At 35.9% G+C, this 16,518-nt stretch overlaps 2 protein-coding genes across 2 annotated transcripts; one reads left to right on the top strand and one right to left on the bottom strand.

Moving 5' to 3' along the window:
• Window positions 1-5,330: 5,330 nt before the first annotated feature.
• LOC132625217 (glycerol-3-phosphate dehydrogenase [NAD(+)]) lies at window positions 5,331-8,959 on the top strand. The gene is made up of 11 exons (XM_060340056.1): window positions 5,331-5,664; window positions 6,150-6,226; window positions 6,323-6,395; window positions 6,974-7,191; window positions 7,271-7,378; window positions 7,476-7,539; window positions 7,631-7,668; window positions 7,767-7,887; window positions 7,968-8,022; window positions 8,102-8,150; window positions 8,538-8,959. The coding sequence occupies exons 1-11, from the start codon at window positions 5,466-5,468 to the stop codon at window positions 8,718-8,720; spliced, it is 1,185 nt and encodes a 394-aa protein (XP_060196039.1). The 5' UTR covers window positions 5,331-5,465; the 3' UTR covers window positions 8,721-8,959.
• A 68-nt stretch (window positions 8,960-9,027) lies between these two features.
• LOC132625218 (uncharacterized) lies at window positions 9,028-14,854 on the bottom strand. Its single transcript, XM_060340057.1, has 5 exons — window positions 14,335-14,854; window positions 10,617-10,653; window positions 10,264-10,500; window positions 10,077-10,124; window positions 9,028-9,676 (listed from the first exon to the last, which is right to left on the bottom strand). Exons 1-5 carry the CDS (start codon window positions 14,634-14,636, stop codon window positions 9,197-9,199), a joined length of 1,104 nt encoding a protein of 367 aa, XP_060196040.1. The 5' UTR covers window positions 14,637-14,854; the 3' UTR covers window positions 9,028-9,196.
• Window positions 14,855-16,518: the final 1,664 nt, after the last annotated feature.

Raw genomic sequence — 16,518 nt, 5'->3', positions numbered from 1 at the left:
AAAGTCATTGCAAAGGGCTGTTAAGATTTTTTGCATCAAGAAGATGAGGGGGTTCAAAGTTGATGATTCCAACTGAAAAAATATTGGCGATTGGTCTGCAGGTGAAAATATCAAGTTTGTCAATGGATGCTCCATGGTAAGGAGACTAATGATAAGATGTGGACTATTTTAAAGTACTACCCAAAGAACACTTTTGATATGGGTGAATGCCCATATGATCATTTCAATCTAGATATCAATATGATTGATGTTGTGCTAGTTGGCGACATTGTACAAAGCCTAAGATACCCCCTTCGCTCAAGTTTATTTTAATTTTGATGTTACTATAAGGCTCCTCATTGCTAAATGCTGATATTTAAACTTCTCCAGGTTCAAAATTAAAGAATGCATAACAATCGTTCTAAAAGTATATCGCAAAATCATAAGTAGGCGAAAGGCATATCTTGGGCGTAGGCGAAAGGCATATCTTGGGCGTAGGCGTGCACATGAGATTATTTATGACAATTGGGATGGCTTTTCAAGATGTTGCCGAGATATATGGCTGATCTACAACTCTTCAATGTTGGTACTGTTGTTGAATGGAAGCTCAAGTTGAAACTTAGTTTGGCCGATAATATTTTTCAATTTGTGTTTTGGGCATTCAAACCATTCATTGATGGTTTTGCTCATTGTCGGCCAGTAATATCAATAGATGACACACATGTGTACGGGGCATACGATATCAAGCTACTAATTGTTGTTGGAATGGATGCGAATGGGTCTATATTCCCTCTGGCTTTTGCAATTATAGCTAATGAGAGCACAAAGACATGGGGTCTGCTTTTGACCTACTTGAGGAAACATATTATTAAGGATCGAATGGATATATGTGTTATATCAGACATAAATGCTGGCATAATAAGTAATATGTAGGACTTGCATGGGTGGCAGCTGCCCTTTGCCCACCATTTTTATTGTTTAAGGCATTTGAAGGCAAATTTTCAGAAGGCATATTGAAGCCCACCACTGAACAATTGGATGTGGCCGGCTGCAACAGAGCATCAGAAGAAGAAGTTTCATATATGAATGGAGTTGATTAGGCAGGCAGATGAGGAAGCCTACCATTGGTTGAATAAAATCGATAAATAAAAATGGACATTACACAAAGATGAAGGTGGGAGATAGGGGATGCTAACAACAAACAACTCTGAGTCATTCAATGGTTTATTGAAATCTGCATAGGGACTACTCGTAATTGCAATCATTCCTACCCGAATCGATAGGGATTGCAATCTCGAGAGAGGGAGCAACAATTGACCTCCGACAATAGGTAGACGGGGCTGAGAATGACTTTTAAGCAAGTTGTGGAGCGGTTCGTGACTAGATCAAAGATGGCCAAAGGATTTATGGCAGGCAGTCTGAAATGGATGCCAAAACCAACACAACTATTCGAGTATCACTAATTTAAGTGTCAACAACACTTAATGACTGAGTACAACTCGGCACAGCGTATATTTGAACTCACAACAAGTGTGCACCAAGGTCGTAGAGGTAACATTCACACAATTTGTGAGATGTCAAGAACAAGCACATGTGGCAAGTGGTAATCGCCCTCAATGATGTGTCCAACAACTTTTAAATCAACATGGATACAAAGAGGTCGATTTGCAAAGGGCTAAACAACACCATACCATTTTTCATCTGATAAATTTGTGTAACATCCTAATATATCTTTTTCAAAATAAGATTCAATTGTGTTTGTTTATGTCCTGCCATGGAGATTTCTTGAGCTACCTTCGCCTTTTTGTCTATTTCTAGGCATTCTGAAAATGTGGCTTTTTTTTTACCTCAGTGAATGCAATTATCTTTGTGTTTATAACGTCATAAATTCACCATGCGTAACGCATGTTAAATCAGCGTTATATAAGTGTGTCATTTAAAGTGGTCAAACAGGTGCATTGTGTTGTCCATCAGGGTTGTCATTCAGAAACGTCATAAATCCACCCTGCATAATGCATGTTAAATCAACGTTATATAAGTGTGTCAAATAAAGTGGTCAAACGCGTGCATTGTGTTGTCAATCAGGGTTTTCATTCAGAAACGTCATAAATCCACCATGCCTAACGCATGTTAAATCAACGTTAGACAAGTGTGTCATATATAAAGTGGTCAAACACGTGCATTGTGTTGTCAATCAGGGTTGTCATTCAGAAACATCATAAATCCACCATGGATAACACATCTAAAATTAGCACTATATTGGTGTGTCATATAAAGTGGTCAAACACATGCATTGTGTTGTCAATCAGTGTTGTCATTCAAAAATGTCATAAATCCACCATGCATAACACATGTAAAATCAGCGTTATATAAGTGTGTCATATAAAGTGATCAAACGCATGCGTTGTGTTGTCAATCAGAGTTGTCATTCAGAAACATCATAAATCCACCATGCATAATGCATGTAAAATCAGCGTTATATATCAATATGATTGCTAGCGAGTGCTATATAACGTAATTGATGAATAAATAGCAACCACACAAAATCGAGTTATTATGTCATTTTTTAACTAGTTTGAAAATATTAATCGTATTACATCGTTCTTTCTAGGAGACATATTTGAAGCAATGGGTAGGACATGGGAATTGGGTGAATATTTTGAATACTAGAATAACCCGAATGAGAGATACATCAACGTTACAACAATACAATGACAGATGAGAGGAATTGGCGTGTTAGGGAGGCTGCAGCACTGGAACAAAACTTGAGGGCATTTGGGCTTAAACACCCAAAAAGTCGTGCTATGTCAATGCCTCGTAGCACTCCACAAGAGTTGAATTTTTCTCTTCATCGTTTTCGCAAAGAGAACATCCGAATGAAAATACGTTGCATTAGGGCTGGATATAGTCAAAATGGTTACGTCACATCCAAGTGGGACTCGGACTGTGAGATGTCCGATGAACATGATTCCCCATGATCTTATTAATATTTATTTTAAATAGAGTAGGTGGGGTCATAGTCATGATCCCACAACCTATTAAGTTTGATACCTATATAAGTAGCCTTTAGCTACTTAGTAAACTACTAAAAATTCAATGTCGATTAGTAGAAATGTAGATTGGTCGGTATTGTTTCCAAAGGATCCGAATAGCAGTGGTGATGACAGCTCAAATCACCGTAGATATTCCGGTGATTTCTCAACTGATAACAATGAATTCATGCTCGACGATTTGAAGCCCTACCTTTTAATAGAGCACAATGATGATTTTTGCGAGCTGAAATATTCAGATCCACGTGAATATTATTGTGGTTTACGTCGCGAATGGATATATCAGTATGCCGAATCACAATGTCTTGTTCATGACTTGGAAAATCTCAACACTCCAATCCCAACAAGATTCTCAATGAGCATGCCTCGAACTGATCAAGATTCTTGTGAGGTTGCGGTAAAGAGGATTAGGAAAGAGAACAACTGAATGCTAGCACGACGTTGTAGATTTTATATGCTCAAGTTGGCCGAAGAACAAGCATCATCAACCGGTAGGGAACTAGCATCTACAGAAAGAAGATTTGTCTTAAGAAACCCAAGATATTTATCTTAGGACGATATTGACAACTTCAATTCTGATGATTGAGAATATTGTGATTTTAATTATATTTTTAATTTATGATGATGTCATTAATTAGAAGAATATTAGTATGTTTATTTTTGTGTTTCTTCTTATATTTTATTATTTACTTATGTAGCGTGTTAGAATTGACAAACATTATATACATAAAATTACATACAAAGTGCAACAATCCAAATTTTTATAGAAAACACAAATAAACTACTACATAAAAAGTGATGATTGCATAATTACATTAGAAATATCATAAAAAATACATAATACATAAAAAGTGAAACTGCTAAAAGTAAAAACAAACTACATAGGAAATAATAAACCAAACCGACAATGCAACATTTCAAAATTACAAACAACAACAAGAGACCACAAATCGTCCTCCAAAATTTCACTTTCTCTTTCAAAGCATTTGCCTCGCGTTGAGAGTCTCTACGATTATCCTTCAAAAAAATCTTTTTTTCTTTCGATTCTTTTAGCAACATCCTTCAATTTTTTTTCTAGAGCTTCCCTAAGTTGACACTGCAAATCAAACTTCACGGTATGTACATTGCTTTGTGAAGTCGCGGTATCTCCATCAACCGGTGCCTTTTTAAACTTTTGCGCCACCGTTTTATCCACGGGAACTTGATCCTCCCACCGAGAATATGTGCACCCAACATTTGCCTAATAAAATAACAAATAAAAATTAAATTTTGTAAAGTAGAAAATATAGACAATGTGACAAAACTCTATAAAAAGTTGCAAAATAAACTTACTTAGGGCACTTTACAACGCCAAAAATGACAGCCCGAATTTTGTGGGGTCCTTGATAGTTTGAGCCGGCAATATACGCCTCAATAACATACATGGGGTTCTATAGCATGAAACGATGATTCAGAGTTTTGAGACATGACTTATGGGGGGGGGGGGGGGGGGGGTGGTAAAGTATGGCAAAAGAGCGAAAATGGAGGAGAATGGAGAAGTGTTGGAAAATGGAGGTTCTGCCCTAGTTTTATATTGACTTGTTTAACGCAGGAAATTCCTGCATTAAGGGTACTTTTGGTATCAAATTTTTTTCTTGGGGTATTTTGGTTCATTTCATTTTTTATTGGGTCATTTAGGTTCCGAACTCGTTTGAATTGTCAACGTACTAAATATAGAAGAAAAAAAGGCATTCTTTTTGGGACAGATCAAAACGGAAAGTATGACATTTAAATTGGGACACAGAGAGTGTATTATTTACTCCCTCCATCTCAATTTAAATGACACTCTTTCCTTTTAGTCATTCAAGAAAAGAATGACACATTTTTATATTTAGTAATAATTTAACTTTAAATTCACCATTTATCCTTAATGAAATGATTTATAGTCGCACAAATATTTATAACTTATTTTGGACCATAAATTTTTAAAGTCTCCATTTCCTTCTTAAATTTCGTGCTCAATCAAACACCTTCGTATAAAATGAGACGAGGGAATATCATTTATTAATGAATGCCACGTGATGCAAATCCGAAATTAATTGGAGCAATTATTGATTGGTTGGGACTTGGGCTGGGAGGTGGGACGCGTAGGTTTGGACGGTCTGTCTAGCTGGCTGAGTAAATGAAGAAAGAGAAGAGAACAAGTTAAAACCGGGTGGATATGCGTCCTAACCACCTATCTAGCTCACGTGGAGTTTCATTTCATACATATATTTCATACATAGAGTAAATCGCCAGATTTAACATGACACGCATTGTTACTCACGTTACGTGTTTGCCTTCTCCGCCCATTTTTAACCTCTACTTTCCCCTTTTTATGCTCATATTCCTCCCTTTCATTAACTCAATCTCTCTGCCACACTAACACTAACAACCTCTCCATTTTCATTCTTGTTAATGGCTCCTTCAATGGAATCTCAGGACCAACTTGAAGGGCCAATTAATAATGGAAATGCATCTGTTAATACCATTCCTGTTGGACTTACAGATGAGGTTCCTCAAAAATCAAGAATCACCGTTGTTGGTAGTGGAAATTGGGGTAGTGTTGCAGCCAAGCTCATTGCTTCTAACACCCTCAAGATTAATTCTTTCCATGGTTTGTTTATACCCTTTTCACCCTTTCTCCTATCTATGTGTAAATAAAACATCCGCGGGTTCGAGCCATGAAAACATCCTCTTGCAGCTCTTGCAGAAATGCAGGATAAGCAGAGGCGAATTTAGGAATAGGTGCCCTACTTAAAAAAGGAGAAAAATGCATTAATTGGGAATTGATCATTGTTCCTCTTGGTAAATAAGTGCACCATTAAGTTTTTTTGTAACAAGGTGCCTCCAGGTAATCTTAGAGAAAATTCGAGAAAATATGTACATAAAATATCTAGTTTTGCGGAAAGACCGTGGGTTCACGTGCTCCAAAACTTTTACATAAATTTGCCCCCTGAGGGTAAGGCTGCGTACAATCGACACTTGTGGTCCGGCCTTCCCCGGACCCCGCGAATAGATGGAGCTGCCTTTTTAATTAAAAATTTATGTTATTTCTTTCATGGGTTAATTTCTTTTATGTGAATTTATGTCATAATTTAGATGAAGTAAGGATGTGGGTGTTTGAGGAGACATTGCCATCTGGTGACAAACTCTCTGAGGTCATCAACAGAACCAATGTAATTGTCCTGTTTAGTCTTGTTTTAATAAGGAATTTATGTTTCTTAATGTTTGAATTTTGAAGATCAACATTTTAACCGGTAGTTCTTTTACAGGAGAATGTTAAATACCTTCCTGGTATAAAATTACCTAAAAATGTTGTTGCGGACCCCGACCTCGAACATGCAGGTATTACACATTGTTGGACTTATTGTTATTGTACCATTTGTTGCTGGTGATGCTGTCATTTTAATAATCTTTTTTACTACTCCCTCCATCCCTATTTATGTGAAGGTGTTTGACTTGTATTATAAGAAAGTAGAAGACTTTTTAATCTTGTAGTCTTAAACTAAAGATGTATGTAATGTACTAGAATGTCGTTTGAATTGTGTGGTCTTAAATATGCCATTTAGGATGTTGGGTGTATAAAGTTACCAAATATAGAAAGTGACATTTTTTTTAAACAGACTAAAAAAGAAAGTAAGACAAACAAATTGAAACAGAGGGAGTACTAAATATAGAAAGATGTTGTTTTTTTTGGGACTGACTAAAGAGGAAGAGTGTTATGTTTTTTTTGGGACTGACTAAAAAGGAAGAGTGTCACATAAATTGGGACAGAGGGAATAATTATTATTGTGATTATTGTCATTAATGATTTTGGATTGGTTGTTGATTTGAAAGTAATACCTTAAGCTTAAAATATCTCGGAATGTAGTGTGTGGAGTTTTAGTCCTTTTAACATTTTATAAATGGGGGAAATTGTGCAGTGAAGGATGCTAACATGTTAGTGTTTGTGACTCCTCATCAATTTATGGAGGGCATTTGCAAGAGGCTAGTTGGAAAAATTAGGAAAGATGCTGTAGCAATTTCCTTAATTAAAGGAATGGAGGTCAAGAGGGAAGGACCATGCATGATCTCTACCCTCATTTCTGAAATTCTTGGGACCAGTTGTTGTGTTCTAATGGGAGCAAACATTGCTAATGAGGTTCATATTCCTGGAAATTATTGTTACATGTTAGTGTTAGTTAACTTAGCATGAACATGGCTAAGATTTTCAAGTACAGATTGCAGTTGAGAAGTTCAGTGAAGCAACGGTCGGATATAGGGAGAACAAAGAGATTGCAGAGAAATGGGTTCGCCTATTCAATACTCCTTACTTTATGGTCTCAGCTGTGAGTAAAGTATAACTGCACTTGAATTTATTACCAGTTTTGAGCTTTTCTGACATGTAAACTGATCAACCATTTTCATTTAAACTAATGGAAATAGGTTCAAGATGTTGAAGGAGTCGAACTTTGTGGAACTCTGAAAAATGTTGTGGCTCTAGCAGCAGGTTTATATACTTGTGCTTTTATAGTCCTGTATCGTATCATTAGTTGATTTTAGCTTTGATTAACAGAGAATTTAAATTTCTGATATACCAGGCTTTGTGGACGGCATGGAAATGGGAAATAATACTAAGGTAGCGGCCAGAAAGATATTGGATCTCTGTGTTTAAAGGAAACGGTGCAATTTGTTCCCTGATTAATGTGTCTTGTTTGTTTATAAACGACCTAACAGGCTGCAATAATGAGAATTGGCTTGAGAGAGATGAAGGCCTTCTCCAAGCTATTGTTCCCTTCTGTTAAAGATAATACTTTCTTTGAGAGCTGTGGAGTAGCAGATCTCATAACAACTTGCTGTACGTTGGCAGTTCCCATTCTACTCATGAATACCATTTGCTCATGGTAACAAAATAATCATACATGATTTTATATGCAGTGGGAGGAAGAAACAGGAGATGTGCTGACGCTTTTGCAAGGAATGGAGGAAAAAGGTTTTCGCTCTCGCTTAGCTTCCTCATATATATAGAATGAAAACACTGTGCTAATTCATCTTTTTGCTCGTCTATTTAGGTCTTTTGATGAACTTGAAGCGGAGATGTTGCAAGGCCAAAAACTGCAGGTATTCGACTTTGAGTGTTGATTATCTATCAGGTGTTGAAAATGCTTAATTGCTTATACATTTTCAAAAGCTCCACAAAAATACAAATGACATTACTCCAGAATGTCTTTTAACAGTGTACTCCAGAATGTCCTTTAACAGTATGGGAACTGAAGCATGCAATAATATCTAGCACAAAAATGTGGGATATTATACTGCTTTATTGAGTGTTCAGCTTTGAGAACAAGTACATTAGACATGTTCTGAAAATCTCCTATATCAAGTACTCCTCTATTATATGGTTTATAAGCAGAGAATATGATATGGGCTAAAATTTCTCCATACTAGCTAACAAATCTGTTACTCCTGCAAGTTGATAACTTTGCTATGTTTTAAATTCACTTGAAGGGTGTCTCTACAGCAAAGGAGGTTTACGAGGTTCTACGTCATCGAGGATGGTTAGAATTATTCCCCCTTTTCGCAACAGTTCATGAGATCTGCAGTGGTCGTCTTGCTCCCTCAGCCATAGTTGAATATACCGAGCACTCAGCCAGATTGCCCTTGCTGGAAAGTCCTGCTCACTTGAACTGATATGCAGAGAGATGAAGTCAATATATATATATATATATATATCTAAGATACTCCAGATTTTGGTTCTCTATCAGTCCCTGCTTCTTTTGTTTTCCCCTTATAATTAATAGTATAAGCCATCAGCAATATGATGCTAAAAAAGCATAGGGTTTGAATTACATTATGTTCTCCAATTGCTCGCCAGCTTTGCTCTTAGTTATGGAAAATGAGTAGATGCATCGATCCTCACTTCCTGATCACTATTGTGTAATTGAGTTTTCCATCTCTTGTCAACCACCCAAAGAAATTATCTAGTAAAAAGAAAAAGTAGGAAAGAGTAAATTTATAACATTCACTCTTTGATTCAGGCACTAATTATTTTAAAGGATTTTTACAGACCAATGCAGATCTTGAAAACCATAAATAATAACCAACTCATTGCACTCTTTCCCCACACCATCAAACTTTGAAGAAAATTTTACACTTTGGTTCAAGTATCAACCCGTTCGTATTCTCTCCATTCTATCAACACTCTTCCGAGCTCTTTCTAATGAGTGATCGACACTTTTCCTTGATTTTTCAGTGCAATCCACACTTCTCCGAGATCTCTCCATTTGTACCCTTAGTTTTTCTAGTTTGTCTGTGATAGCATTACCGGAATGATTCTTTAACTTCTCAGACCTGTCTGTACTTTGTCTCGGTTTTTCTCTACGGTCAGTGCTTTTCCTTGAAGCTTCAAAAACATCTGTACTCTTCCTAGGTGGCTCAAACTGGTCTGTGCTTTTCCTGGAACTGATCCTCTGCGATGGGGACCTTTCAATAGTTGCAACAAACTTCTTTAGGTGTCTGATATACTCTGGATAGAGCTCCAAGTCACAATGGTTCCCTCCCTTGATCCATAAAGGCTCATACTTCTCCTTGCATAATTCCCAGAGCTGTTTGCCATGTGAGAAATCTACTACTTCATCTGCAGTTCCCTGCATATCAATTAACACCGTAGGCTAAACACGCAGTAGAATGTTTGTGATGACTGAACATAAAATATGCAGCCTAAATTTCAGTTCCCTATACCATGTCTAATTCGCTTTGTGCGTCTGATTTTTGTCTAGAATCAGAACATGCTAAACAATAAGCATGCTGAGATTTCAGGAGAAATTTAGTCATGAAAATTTTGGTCCAGCAAAAATCTTTTCTTTCTTTTCGAATTATAAAACACACACCCTAGACGGAATCACATAACATATCATAATTCATGAACAAGGTGGCTTCCACAGAATATAAATCATTCCAGGCACCATATTTGACTATAGAATGACTGGTAAATGGACAATTCAACAATTTGTGTAGCTTAGTGAAAGGCATTTATGCCACACTTACATGAATGATGAGCACCGGACAACTAACCGAAGGGATCTTGTCAATATTCTGCAACACAATCAAGAAAGTATTTCATTTAGTGAGGCAGAAGGGCTCCAACCTCTCACATCCATAAATATAAATACAGTTGCATATACATTTGTAAATACTACAAGCAGAAACAGCCACACTAAAATATGAATGTTACCTTGTAAATGTCAAACCAGTATGTGCGCTTGACAGGATACATAACTCGTAAACCTGAAAGAAGGGGACTATGCAGAATGACGGCTCTTAATCGTGGCAGACGAGCTGCAAGATCCAAAGTAGGCCCACTACCAACTGATTGGCCATAAAGAATAACATCTTCCTGCTTTGTACCATAGTTTTCTTCAAGGCACTTATAAGCAGCTTCAATATCTGCATAGGTATTCTGCTCGCTGGGCTGCAAATAGAAGATAGAAGACCATATAAGATATTGTCAAATTCTATTATATGTGAAAAGCAAAGCATACGGTATAATTTAGGCAAAGATATGAAATGATGTTTAAAGCTACATACCTTACCAGTTGACTGTCCATATCCAGAGTAGTCATACCTGCACAAAATTAAGGTGTATCAGGAGTAAGATTTACTTCCTTTTTCCTTTAAATTTTGTGCGTGGGGGAATGGGTAAGGAAGTACAAGTGGCTGAAATACCAATTAGCATATGTTTGTTTTTTTAAATAGTTTTCATGCAAATTAGGTTATATGGAATAGATAGGAGCATATCTTTTCCAATTTTACAATGGTAAACAATAAAGGTCAGTCGATGGTCATCCTGATGCAAATTCCAAGCAAAGAAAAATTCCACTCTTCTATGATCCGTTTTGGAAGGGAATGACAACATCCCGACTCACTGTTTCAAACTGGAAGCAGTTTTAGGCCAATCCAAGATTAACTTTATGGGGACTTCAAATTGAGAGCAAACTGATCTAATAAAGACTTCAAGTTAGTAAATGATGTACATCTTTATGTTACACGCCAGCTATATACCCTACTTATGACATAAAAAATAGTCTACATCCTACATAAAGCCCTAATGGTTTTAGCAGATGTTCAAACTGGGATTTGTTAAATCTATGTTTAGCTCGTGATTTTTGCCAAACAGCTAGTAATAGTGAACTACTCTAACTTAAGTCCTTATCACTCCTAACCATGTTCAAAACATTAAATCAAAACAAATCCTAATCTAGTTTCTGAGTTTCCTCAACAGAGGCTTAGATTCAGAGGAGGCATGGTTTTAAAACTATAGCATGACTAATAGCCAAGTAAATTTCATCACAAAGTGGACTATAAGGATTATTGCACATATTTATGCTAATGAATAGAAGTATAATGCATATTAATGAACTCATATATTCTTGCAGATTAGAATCACACAGAGGGCAAACAGGCTGCAGTAACAAGCAACATACTCTTTTTTCCCTAAACCACACAGTTACTGCAAGAATAATGCCTTGATGCACGTACTGAATTACTTTGTATCCTATACAGAAACAGTTTTCAGAAATATTGGGATCACTAAATATCTTGCTTTTGGGCGTTACACGCCATCTCTCAGGAGGAGCAGATGACCCTCTACTATTGGGCGTCTATGTCTGTTTGAACTTGGAAATCTGAGAAATAGCTGACAACTGATATGGCTATCAAATACATTTATCCTACTCTCAGACTTGACATTGGATTTTGTTAAGGCTTCATATCATACCATACTACAAAAGCAATTGGGAATATTGAAGGAATCAGAATGATTTAATCCAAAGTATAAAGATCTATTATGGTTCAACTGGTAGTCCTTTTCAAGCTTAATATGTCCACAAAATCATACATAAAAGTGCTTAGAACCTTAAATTTATCTTTGATAAACTTGAACTTCCTGGTCAGTAGCCTCGTAAAGATGCCTGCTGTGTGTTTCTTATCCTTAAAATTATGCAAAAACAATCATGCAAACACCATAAATTAAACACCATTTTGTTCTCTTCTTGTTGATCTTCATTTATGATCAATGATCTTCTCTTTATCTCCCCCTAGCAGTCATAATGTCATATTCTGGGAGACTGACACGTAATTTGTTACCGGGCACACAGATATACCTTATTACAAATTACAACTGCTGAGAGTCCTGCAGCTGGTAAGGAGGACAGTCAGTGGTGGGAAAGGTGTCTTCTTAAATATGAAAGGAGGGTGATTTATCCAAGTGTTGACCCTCTGGAAAGTTGATACTACTGAAAGGGTTATCCATCTTCTTTGAACATAGTTTATCTAAGAAAGTCAGAGATGGCATCCCTTCTGCAAACCTTTGCCAATCATTAGCAATAAAACCTATGGCACCAAACAATCTCGAATTAGAATCCCTCCATTCCACAAGAGAAGAAACTCAATATAGGTGTTGCTAGCATTCTTTTACCAAAATTAAGCCCATCACTCCTTTTTTTGGCATTCTCGTGGGTGGAGAAAGCCTCAGATAAGAAAATTGTGAATCAATATCATCACTCTTTTTCATATAATAATGGTATTTGGGCTAGCTTGTGTGTACCTCGATTATTCTACCATATACCTGCTAGTTCTCACTAGTAAAAGTACCAAGGAACTCTTCCTACCGATAGTGAATCAAAATCATCACTCTTGATACTCCAGTGTTGTTGAATCTTCAGACCATGGCAAACCAAACCCCTCAGAGATTAATTTTAATTAAAAATCTAATTATGGAGATGATAAGTAGAAGTCAACTTACATAAGCTCTGAGGAAACCAAGGTTATTCTGGTGCCGCCATCTTTATTTTCAGTAATGTAATCAATAGGCAAGTGAACTTGCTTACCCTTTTTTTTCCCTTTCCTTAACACCCCCACCCCCTTCTCTGTGTTTTTTACTCTTTCCTCATGATGTTCTGAATATCCCTTCTGTTTCATCCATTTACTTCCAATTTACATCAACTCAAATTTCAACTTCTGGATTTCGTCATAATCTCGTTGAATATTACATAAGAAAATTCTTTGAAGCTGGTTTTAACCATCTATTTTACCATCATTTAGTGTTAATGAAGATTTAGGATTTGGGATGATACTAATCCAGTAACGCCTAACATCGGAGCTACTTAGAAGCCAGTGGTACTTCTAGGTAAGTGATGGGAAAAGGTAAACGTAATGAGTATCAATTCCTGCTTTCATCATCACAATTATATCTTTGGAAGTTGAAAAAATTCTCGGGAAATGATGACCAAACTAAGACAGTGAGATAACAATTCCAAATACTATCTACCATCAGCTAAATCCTGTGGACGCAAGGGATCAAACAGAAACGGGCCACGACTGAATGACAAATCAAGAAATTCTGTATGTTCTCTAAACTCTAAGGTCCTTTCAAAGCAATACCAGGATTGGTAATGGTGGTTAAGAAATAAAACCAATCCCAATATCAGAACCTAAAGTGGTAAGTTTTTTTTTCCCTCTCCTCAGTGAAAAAAATGTTAGCCATCAGGATGACCCAAAAACTGAAATTTGGAAACTACTAGAAGCTTCAGTTAACAAATATTACTACTACACCTCAACCCCAAATCAGTTAGGATCTGCTGTATAAATCCTCCATTCCACTCATCTCTACTTGTACCAAATTGCATTCCAAAACTAAAAAAAACTGTCTTTTAAGCAAATTAAGAAATCTAAAACTAGAGTTTTTTAACTCTCAAATTATCCCTAAAACTAGCATACAAGTCTCTTAACTTACTAATAGCATCCCTGCAATCACAGAACCTAAAGCAATTATGACAACACATAAGTTTTAGTCCCTAATTGGTACATCCACCTGTTCCATTGGAACTACGAGAAACCCAGTTTCCCCAGAGAATAACAAATATTACTATGTAAAGAATGGATCATGGGCCTAAATCAACCCAAAAGCTAGCTCATCAGGCGAGGATTGTCCAAGACTCCAAGTCCATATAAGAAGACCACCCACCTCATTAACCACCAATGTGGTACTTTTTTCATTCTTCAACACTACTACACCTCAAATATTAAGATATCTAAAACTAGAGGTCTTAAACTCTCAAATTTATACTTAAACTAAAAATGTTAGTAATATACAAGTGTCTAACTTGCAAGAAAAACCCCTGCAATCATGAATCCTAATGTAAGTATTTAATCCCTAATTGTTACATCTTCTTGTTCCAATGAAGAACAAAAAAAAAAAAATCAAGACTTTACAAACAAATAAAGAGAAAAAGAAAGAGTAAAGTACCCCAAGAGATTGACCCTCAAATGGATGCTCAATTCAATGTAAAGCTCATACATCTGACCCAAGTCTGCTGCATTTCCATGTGAATACAGTAAAGTTGAGGTAGCCATAGGATGCCTAACATACATAGCCACAATTTCAGTACCTTTCCTAGTAGGCAACTTAAGTACTTCAACATTTTCACGGTGTGGAAAAGGGCTAAGGAGTAAAAGACCAGTGAGATCATCTTTAATAAGCTTGTATGAAGGTGGGTTTGGTGGGAAAAATGCAAACTTTGCTGCCATTGATGAGGTTACACCGCCCATTTTTGGGTTTTTTTTCTTTGTTGTTCTTGAAACTGTAATTATTAATGGAAAATAAAAATAAAAAATTGGTGATATATTGGGGTGTACAAGAATCAGATTGCAATGAAGTGTTTGATATGGAAATATATTGAACAGCAAGATTCATTATGGATCAACATTCCAAATTCCTTTCTCCTTTTATCCTATTCTCTCTTTTTCAATTTGATTATCTCACTTTTCTTTTTAGTTCCTTTATTTTAATTTTTCATATAATTTGTTTAAATCACATAATTAAAGCGTATTTTACTACATTCTACTCTCACTATTTCATAATAAGCGGTATTTTTGTCCGGACAGCGCTCATTAAGAGATTCCCTCTTAAAAAGTAGGAATAATGTTTACTCACTTACCTTTAATTAAATGTCTTGAAAAACAAAATTAGTCTCTTGATCTTGTAAGACTATATTTATTTAAATATAAATAAAATTAAACAGAAAAAATAATATTTAATTAATTTTGTGAAACACCATTAATTTTGAAATAAATAAAAATATCATTTATTTTAAAATAAAGGGAGCACACATGTTGAAATTAAAAGCATAAAATTTAAAAATCTACTTTAATTTTATAAACTTCGTTCCAAGTCAAAATTAAATAAATAAATTGAAATTGAGGAGTATTTATTTTTTTTGTTTGGGGGTGTGAGAATGTCTAGAAGAGAGAACTTTACACTCTGGATTTGTTTTCCCACTCTTGTTGACTACAGGACTAAAAGCCGACAGAAAACGTGGAATATAATGTGGTTATTGGTCGGCAGGGTGCCATCTCTTTCTCTCTCCATTATGTGTCTTATATCACTTTCATGTTTTATAATTGTGTCAGTTTATATTTTTAAAGCAAGTGAGCGTTAACTATATGGAATATAATCAGTGGTGGCGTTTGAATGAAGTTTTACAAAAACTGCAAATTTGATTTTTGACTTTTTAAAAAAATTATCTGGTTGAGCTATTTTTGCAACAACAAAAAAGGGGAAAGAAAGGTTAGCTTTTTATATAATTTTCAAATTCAAGCTTTCAACTATTTCAAAAAACTCCAAAAGAAAAAGAAAAGGTTACTAGCTTGGACTTAGGTCTAGGTTCATGTTTTGTGTTAACCAATCCCTTTGCCATCATCGATCAAGAAAGTTTTTGGCAAAACCACACAAAATACCCTTAAAATACAAAATATTTTTCCGTCCCATGCCTCCTCTAAATTAATTTCGCTTCTTACCCAATCGGTCGAAAATAGTTACCCAAGTACCCCTCGCTCAAAACCCTTCCTCCATGATACTGTCGCAATATATTTATATATCACGATGGTATCATGAAGGATTAAGAGAAGGACTAAAACAGTCCTACATGATACCATCTCATTATGTTTATATACCACAATGATATTACGGAGGACTTACTGAAACAGTACTCCATGATAGCATCACAATATATGTATAAAAGATGATGGTATCATAGAGATTTTCTTGAGAAAAGCGTGGCCTTTGAATAAATGATCATGATAGTATCTCAATATATTTATATATCATGTTGGTATCATAATTTTGGAGGCATTTTCGATAAATAGTTTGAGGACATGAAAGTAAGGAGGGGGGCAGAGGGGAGTAATTATTTTGTTTTTCATGGACAACGACATTCTTTCCCCAAAGTTTTCTCGTGATGGTATGCCTCTAGGAAGCTTCGGTACTTCCAATTTCATTATTGTATTTTAAATTGAGCCCTTATGCACTCATTTCACGTGTTAACTATAGATGGTGTATCCGGCGGCTCCTTATTCAGTACTATACATAGATAGTTCCTTAGTAACTTCTAATTTGATCACGAAAACTGCAGAAAATGAATTTGCTAAGGAA

Source organism: Lycium barbarum, chromosome 12 (genome assembly GCF_019175385.1).
Source record: "Lycium barbarum isolate Lr01 chromosome 12, ASM1917538v2, whole genome shotgun sequence".
Taxonomy (NCBI): Eukaryota; Viridiplantae; Streptophyta; class Magnoliopsida; order Solanales; family Solanaceae; genus Lycium; species Lycium barbarum.
This window is presented reverse-complemented; position numbering and strand designations above follow the sequence as displayed.